The sequence below is a fragment of the Azolla caroliniana genome, unplaced genomic scaffold, assembly GCF_043228905.1.
Source record: "Azolla caroliniana isolate FFs.n. ecotype wild unplaced genomic scaffold, voAzoCaro1.0.p SCAF_876, whole genome shotgun sequence".
NCBI lineage: Eukaryota > Viridiplantae > Streptophyta > Polypodiopsida > Salviniales > Salviniaceae > Azolla > Azolla caroliniana.
This window is the reverse complement of record NW_028231311.1, coordinates 5,883-14,347: the sequence shown is the minus strand read 5'-3', so window position 1 is coordinate 14,347 and position 8,465 is coordinate 5,883. Positions and strand designations below refer to the sequence as shown.

The 8,465-nt window shown below is 36.1% G+C and overlaps 1 protein-coding gene across 1 annotated transcript; it reads left to right on the top strand.

Moving 5' to 3' along the window:
• Positions 1–2,658: 2,658 nt before the first annotated feature.
• On the top strand, positions 2,659–5,861 carry LOC147847548 (uncharacterized). Its single transcript, XM_087339059.1, has 2 exons — positions 2,659–2,766; positions 3,142–5,861. Exon 2 carries the CDS (start codon positions 3,276–3,278, stop codon positions 5,223–5,225), a length of 1,950 nt encoding a protein of 649 aa, XP_087195185.1. The 5' UTR covers positions 2,659–2,766; positions 3,142–3,275; the 3' UTR covers positions 5,226–5,861.
• The last annotated feature ends 2,604 nt before the right edge of the window (positions 5,862–8,465 follow it).

The window sequence follows — 8,465 nt, the reverse complement described above, 5'->3', positions numbered from 1 at the left end:
GTATCGAGAAGCATGAGGTACTCACTAGAGTACACTCACATAGCGTGGGTCATGGCTTAGCATGAATGAACACAAGACAAAAGAAATGGGATGTTGTGCCACAAACATACCCTAAGTACTCGAAATGATAATTGTGAGGGGACTTTTCAGAGTATCAATAATCACTTTGTTGTTTTAGATAAATAGCATACATTCACTTACTAAATTATAATGCTACTCTAACACTATTTCCCTGTCATGTAATTAGAATAGTGTAATTTAAATTTGTCACTTTTTACCATCCACTTGTGTTTATTGGAAGTTGATATAAAGAATCGTGTGTTTGTCCAATGGTAGCACTTAGTCCATGTGTAAAATGTATATCAAGGGAAGATGATGAAATTGTTGAGCAAGTTTGAAATCCCGATCGAATTTGTATCACATCATGTCTTCTTTCAAATGGAGTATGGGGATGTCAATGTGTATTTGGTTGTACCCTAGCATTCCATTATTATAATTGAGAGAGATAACCCATGTGGTTGCTACTTCGATGAAACGATTGTCGGATGGGGATCTTGAAGCTCGTGTGTTCAATCCCTAGAATATATTGTGGCATGTAGTAAAGTTGTGGAGGTGATGGTAAGGTAATGGTGTATTTGTCAATCATAATATAATTATGATGATTGACAACTACTATAAAGCAAAGTCCTCCTCATTTCATTTCAAGGATGAGAATCAATGCCATTGTACTATAGTTTTATCCCTATATGAAATTCAACTTGTAATTTCCATGATGTTTTCCATTGATTCAAGTTTAGAGTTTGTCTTTCTTTAGTTCCAATTAAGGAATCCAAACTATATATTTTAATCTTTGTCTAACACGTGTGGTTATTAATTGATGACATGACCTAACATATGGTTGCATTTGTACACACTTTTTGCTTTTGCGTTGGTTCCTCAAATAGGGCAATTTTTACTTGACCTAATTTACACACTCCTTAAATTGTGTTATGAAGGGGGGTTTCCACATGAACCTTTTTCTTGATGTATTATGTGGCAAAAACATTGACATAAGAGTACATCTCTACATTCATATTCATAATCATTTCTTATTTAACTATTGAGCATGAGAGCTTTATGCAAAGTTAACCCAAGGTCATGAGAAGAAGTATATGATAGGATTATGAACCTTATTTATATGAGTTAACCTTCTTTATGCAAGTTAACCTTCTACCTATATGTAGGTGGTGGATGACCAAATGGTCATCCATGAGCCAATGGCCACACTATTTGACTTTTTGTGTCCATTAATGTATGATTGCATGTAAGTATTGTAACACGAGTATAGTTTTCAATATTTCAATGTCTTCTTGTCTTTTCAACCCCTCATATTCCACTCTCATAATTGCAAATATGTGAGATCAAACCTAAGTATCATTCACATCATGGAAGCAAACTACATTGGTAGATGTTGGTAGGCACGTATATTGACGATCACAACTACCATTTGTATATTTATGTCACGAAGCTTTTTTATGTTTTAAGTGTAAAATATGCCCTTCATTTTCATGTTCTTTTAATTAGGATCACTCTTCATTTGTAAAAGATGACACTATACAAAACATAATGGGATGATCTAATGAGATTGTAGAGTTTTCCTTCTTCTTCAAATGATGTAAACAAGTTGAACCTATCTTAGTTGCAGTGTCTATGATGATCGAGATTTTCAATGGAAGGTCATCTCCCTATGTGCAAGTGTATTTCTTGACCATAATAAGAGCATCACGTTGTTGTCCACAAAGTAATATGTTCAAGATTATATTAGCTATAACATTTTATCTCATTATCTGCTCTCTACCATACTTGAACATATTTCATGATTGCATGTCAAACATTGTAACACAAATTGCACATAATATGAATGCACATACCGCCATATAAGTTTTGAAAGGGCATTAGGTTCCAATATATAACTCTACAATCCTCAATTCCAATACAACAATCAATTCGAGTGCATCCAAATCAATGGTTTGCTACCAATAGATCCAAGCAACTTGTTTGCTTTCCTTTTAAATATCGTGACTTGTGATGTTTGCTCCTCTCAAGTAAGCTCATTATAACTGCCCGTTCTTATTAGTCATGGCAATATCACATCACATGTTTAAACATTCGGATGAACGACAAGAGGTTTAAAAAGTGTTATTCCCACTATGTTCGATTCATTCAATCCATGCTATCAAAAGACTCAAGACCTCGGGTGTTACCCAATGCAAATTACGTCTTCACTTTATTTTAAAGCATTCGGGGGATTTCAAGGAGCCAATGTATGAACGTTAAGGGTACGTTGGTCTCGAATGATGTCCGAGCCAGGGAGTTGGGAGTCCAAGAGGGGCAGGACGTGTACAATGAATGGCCAACAGATGGCTGTCAATAATCGTGACGAAATGTAAAATAAACCGAGTATTGAGAGATATAGATCAGTCTGTTCTAGAACATCACGAGGAGATTGAGTGATTAAGGTGGCTAATTAGGATGACATTAAGATGATAATTATATGTATGTATGTATGTATGTATGTATGTATGTATGTATTTGTATGTGTTGATGGAGAGTCGGTGTAAATAGACTTTAAAAAGCCTGTCTCTCTTTCTCTCTCTCTCTCTGACGGTATATAATCGAAACGCGAGGAAATAAAACAGAAAATCGCCATCGCCATCCCCATCTCCATCCCCATCGCCAAGCGCATTGCCGAGAAATCAGTACTGCACACCGCACGCAGATGAACAAGTATTTATCAATCCTCCCTTTTGTTTTCGTTCTTTTGTTCTTTGATCGCTTCATCCCACGAATCTCTAATTATGTAACTACATTTCCTTCTGCCGAACTTGGTTGTCTCCTTTTAACCTATTCGTTCTGCTACAGTTTGATTTTCCTGTCGTATATTTCGCTCCTCTGTCTTCTTCTTGCTACTTAAAATTGTACAACTCAGATGCCATTAATCCATTCTTTTTAACCACATTTTGGCGAACAGTGTAAACAATAGGATCTTTTTCTTCTTGATTATCTTCTTTCAGTTTCGTTTTGTATTGCATAGTATCTATTCGAATCTGTTTAAAGTTTCATATCTGACTAATATTTCTTCTGTTTGGGGGTCTATCTCAGCATGTATTATATGATGGCGCTGTAAGATATTCACATCAGAGGTTTTGCTTCAAATCTCCTTCGAAACGAGGCAAATTCACGGCAGAAATTCCTAAAGTCACATGCTATAAAAATCGGAGACTATATATTCCATCATGACAATGGAAACCTTTGCTACACCATATCCTGTGGTCTTCCATGATGGAGAGAAGGAGCATGATAAAGGATACATTGGTGTACATTCTGTGCTCACATTCAAAAGATTTCAAAGCCTTCTGACTCAGAAGGTAGGTCTTCCATCAGGACAAATGTCTGCTGTTTTCGTCTGTAGAAGAACATCAAAAGACACTATAAGTGATAGTCGACAGAAATTGCCTATCAATGAGAACACTAATTTCAGTATCATCTTGAATCAGCATAATCCAAAGTGGGAGAAAGATTGTCATTTCTTAGTTACCACTAAGAAGTCAAAGAAAGAAAGGAAAGGCACCACAGGAAAAAGAAGAAGCACAGATCAAGAGGAAAATGGAGAGGAATTTATAATATGCCATTCTTTGGATCCTGTACAAAAAGACAGGAATCATATGAGCTGTACTGATTTGGTTAATCATATAAACACAAAGCAATCACTTACTTTGGAGAATATGTTAAGTAGTACTAATGTAGTAGATATGGACGATGTAAAATCTCTGGATGATAAGATTGAACCAATAGCTCTTATGGACGGAATGGGATATAATCGGCCAGCCCGAAAAGGAATGGTTGATACACAACAATCTGTGGATCTTTTGCATTTAAATGGTGATCCACAGCAACCGAATTTATTTGGAGATTGCAATTCACAAATTTGTCGTGGATCTTCTCAAACAAATATTCAATCATCCCAGGGGTTACCACAGACAAGGCAAGAACATAATAGTTGGTCTCATAGAGCTGATCATTATACTAGTCTCCAGTGTATGATGAATTCAGGGTTTAATAACCAGCAATCTTCTCCAGAAAGAAAAAGTAGGCTAACTCTGATTCCAGATAATTCATCTTCATCATCTCGAGTAGTGCCTGATCATCATCAGAACATCGCGATGAGCTCACCATCTGCACCACATGCTAATTTGATCACGTCTCATCATGTAAAGTTACTCAACAGATCAGATCAGAAAATTTTACTGACTAGAGGAGAACAGCAAGCTGCATTAATGAACTCAAGCCCATTAGTATCGACAACAGCTATCAATAATGCTCGATTGCATGAGAAGATGTATAATATGGAGAAGCAAATAGGAGCAAACATGGCAAATATATTGTCTCGTGGACGAGGTATTTGCAACTTCTATCCAAGGCAAATATTGCAAGATGGAGCTAAACAGTGGTCAAGGAATCATAATGTCGATCAGCCGAATATGTTCCTTAGAGATGATCATAGTAGTAAGTCATGGCAATTGTATCATCACCATCACCACCATAACCTGTCCATCAAGGCTAGTGAAGACTTCCAAGAAAGATACAATGATGCTCTCTTAGGGAGGCCTTCTCTAATCCAGAGTAGAGATGGACTTCTGAACCCTAATGTTCTAAGTAAAGATGATCACACAACGCTATTATCTCCGGTCTTCTCTTCCACAGGAGGGAATAATAATATCGTCCTCCTGAAGAATCCTGGTTTAGTCGTATCAGGAACTCAGAATCCTAATCTTCAGAAAGCTCAGACCCATTATTGGAGTTACAATACAAATGGTATGATTCATCAGCAACAATCACTAGCTTCTTCTGATCTTCACCAAAATGTATATAATTCGAAGATTGGAGTGAATGCTACAGTAGATATGTCGAAAATAAGGGGGCTTGTATGTAGCCTTAATTCCGACTATCAGAATAACATAAACCAGACATCATCAGCAGCAACAATATCATCATTATCATCATTAGCTCGTGGTGGACTATCATGTCAGCTGTGCTACAAATTTCGAGAGAGTAAGATTGATCCCCCACCATTCCATTTGTGTGTTCAGGACAAGATAACAGTGGGTTTTAGAGGACCATCACCAGCAGGACCTATAGAGAGACCAGCAGCCAAAACCAGTGTGGAATTCATTGCTGCAGCCTGATATGATTTGTAACTATCTTCAAAATGTCCCTGACTAGTAGAGTTATGAGCTTAACAATTTATAGCAGCCCACCATCCATCATCATCTTTTTTTTTTTGAGGATTCTGAATTGCATCGTCATCGGTCATTGTCATTGTCTGCATCATCAACAGTATGATTAGTAATTCTCTTCAAAAATCCCGACTAGCAGAATTACTAGAATCACCAGTGTATAACCCACAAATCGTCATCATCACCATCATTTTGATTTGAGGATTCAGAATCGTACCATCGTCTGAACCTGAATCGTCCTTCATATTCAGGGATGATAACTCTAATGATATATCATCCACAAAAGGTTAACATCTACTACAGAGCTAATTATGGATGCTGGAAAACGTAATCGCTAATCTGAATGAACAAATAAAAAAATATAGAGACATTGAAAGATAAACAAACAAAAGAAAAAAAACACTAATATGGGCATAAAAGAAATAGGACTTGTGCATTCAATATCTATCCAAATTCTGTGTCAAACCGTGGATTTGCCATTGTTTTCTTCCTACAATACATACAATATAAAAAGTCTCGTCATCTCTTAACAAATACATGTCAGTTTCATGATCAGAAAGATATATAAAATAGATTTGAGATCAATTTTGTTTCATAAGCTGTATGTAATATGAGTTTAGAAGAAGAAGAATGAGGAAGAACTTGTAATCCTTCAACATGATTAGACATGAACAATGCTGTAAGTACCTCGCTCAAATGCGAAGAAGTGTTTTACTCGAAACAACACAATAATGTGACAATCATCTGCTTGAGTCTACTAAATAAATAGCTTCATCAACAGTCAAGCTCTTTTACTTGCTGAAGATTGGTTGCAACTATTCATTGGTCATCCAACAATATGAAAAAATTTGGAGTTGTTCCAACCCTTCCTTTGGTTAGTGTGATAGGTGTCTCTTTGGAGAAGAACGGAACATGACCAGTGGATGTGACACGTTCTATTAGTCACTCTTAAGTAAGATGGCTACAAATAAATTGTAAATTAACAAAGTAAAGATTAGACTAATAGGATAAAGATAAGACTAATAGGTTTGGCCTTGTAATAGTTAAACTGCCCTGTAAGATGGTGCAAGAAATGCTTTGGGGGTAATTTGTAAATTAGCCAAGTGTGTTTGGAATATGGTTTTATTGATGTGGTGGGAGAGCTAGAGGGAGATATAGAATAGAATAGATTTTTTATTGTCCACAAGGACACCAAATTTGACCTAAATTTGGGACCAAATAAATATATCACCTTGTATGTGGCCCCTTCTTAGTAAAAACTTTGTATGTGAAAATAATGCATGCATGTTTGCTCACCCTTCTTGGTGGAGATTTCACACAACACTTACATTATCACGCCCATCTATATCTTCTTATGAATTACAGAATGGATGTGTCCAATCTAATAGATATGCCGAATATGTAACATCTTCACATGATCATAAGACAACTTCTATGAAGCACAAAACCATCAAAATCTAGGATATTCTAATTTCGATGCACATCATTTAGCAATGCCATGGAAGAATATTGAATATGAATTGCAATACATGGGGGTAATTATTTTTCTTCAAGTCATGTAAAAATTATCCTTCTCTGCAACTTTCACACAAAGTCATATCAAGTAATGAAGCAAGTCTATCAACACTCTCTGGCTAATAGCGTGACATTCTTCTTCTTTCTTCATTTCCTTGTTGGTATTTGTCTCTTACCTTTGGTCTTTGCGTCTTAAATCTATCCATACCCCTCGCGTTTTTTGTGTGGCAATCCTCCATCTTTGTCTCCTTATCAATATCTTTGATTGTTCCATTAGATTTCCTTCTTCTCCTTTGAAAGTTGGTTATAAGGGCATGATCCATCCTTTTTTCTCTCCAATCCAAAAAGCTTTCAAACCATCATGGCTGGCTCCCTAATGGCAAAACTATTTGGATGTATAATGGAATCAAAGATAAGTGCATGGGTTGAAAAAAATTGTAAGAGAGTGTTGAGAATCAAGCTCAACATAATGCAACGTGTGAACACACTTTTTGAGAATCCATGATTACTCAAAGATCAAGAGTCACACCACTACTCTCTACACATTAACTATGTGTCATAAAATCATATTCTATGACACATAACTAATGAGTTACATATTCCCCATGACTATGAGTCTTCACATTCCCCAAGAGAGAGAGTGGTTGTTATAAAGTTAATGAAGAGAGAGGGTGACTCTATATAAAGCACCCTCCTCATACTTCATACTAAGTCGGTTGTGACTCCTTGTAATGTTACATTTTCATTTATCATATTCTCCTTGTTAATATACATCTCCTTCTTCTTGAGTACTTCATTTTGTCTCTTATCCATCTTGTGTTCTCTCATCTCTCCTCTAATTCCTCTCACACAACACATAACACACATCTTTTCCGTTACACAAGAATCATCATCGATTCTTTACAGAGAGCTTATGGATAAGTTGGCTTTTGAAAACACATAGCACCATTGATCACCTTGTAACCCTTAATGGAGGAAAGTCACTTGACATGTGGAGGTTTATATTGTTGCTTCTTTTTAATAAGCTTTTGATATGGTACCTTGTGAGCATGTTTGGAGACGAATGGAAGAACTTGAAGTACCAAGTGAATATATGCTTGCAAACACTTTAGAAGATGCACAAAAGCAAGGCATTGGAAAAAAATTGCATGCATACTAAATTAAGTGTCTATAGCTCTAAAACAAAGATTATGCTTGTGGAAAAAAACAGATAAACCATGCATTATGTATAATAATGAGCCACTTGAATTTGTGGAAAGCTTTAAATATCTTAGCCTTGAAGTTCCTTCAAATCATAGATGGATTGAATGTGCTACACGCCACTTAGAGGCAGGAAAGTGAGCATAATATGCATTTGAGAACACATGCAATTATAGAGATATTAAGTGTTAGATCCTCAAGAAATACCTTTTCGACACTTTGGTGACACCTATGCTTCTCTATGTGATGGAAGTATGGGATGATAACATACCTAAATCTATTTGGAAAGAGTTTGAAAATGTCCAAAAACATTTCTTTACAAGGTTTCTTCAAGTTAAGGAACAAACGCCATTGAGATGGGATCACTTCTCATTAAGATCATGACCATGAAAAGGGTTGTTGAATACATACTTAAGGTTCGAAAAAGTTTCTCACATCGACTTTCTAGAATCCTATGAGAAGTAAACAAAAAGA

Excerpts from the sequence above, each read along its gene's own strand:
- LOC147847548 (XM_087339059.1), top strand. The coding sequence starts at position 3,276 with ATGACAATGGAAACCTTTGCTACACCATATCCTGTGGTCTTCCATGAT.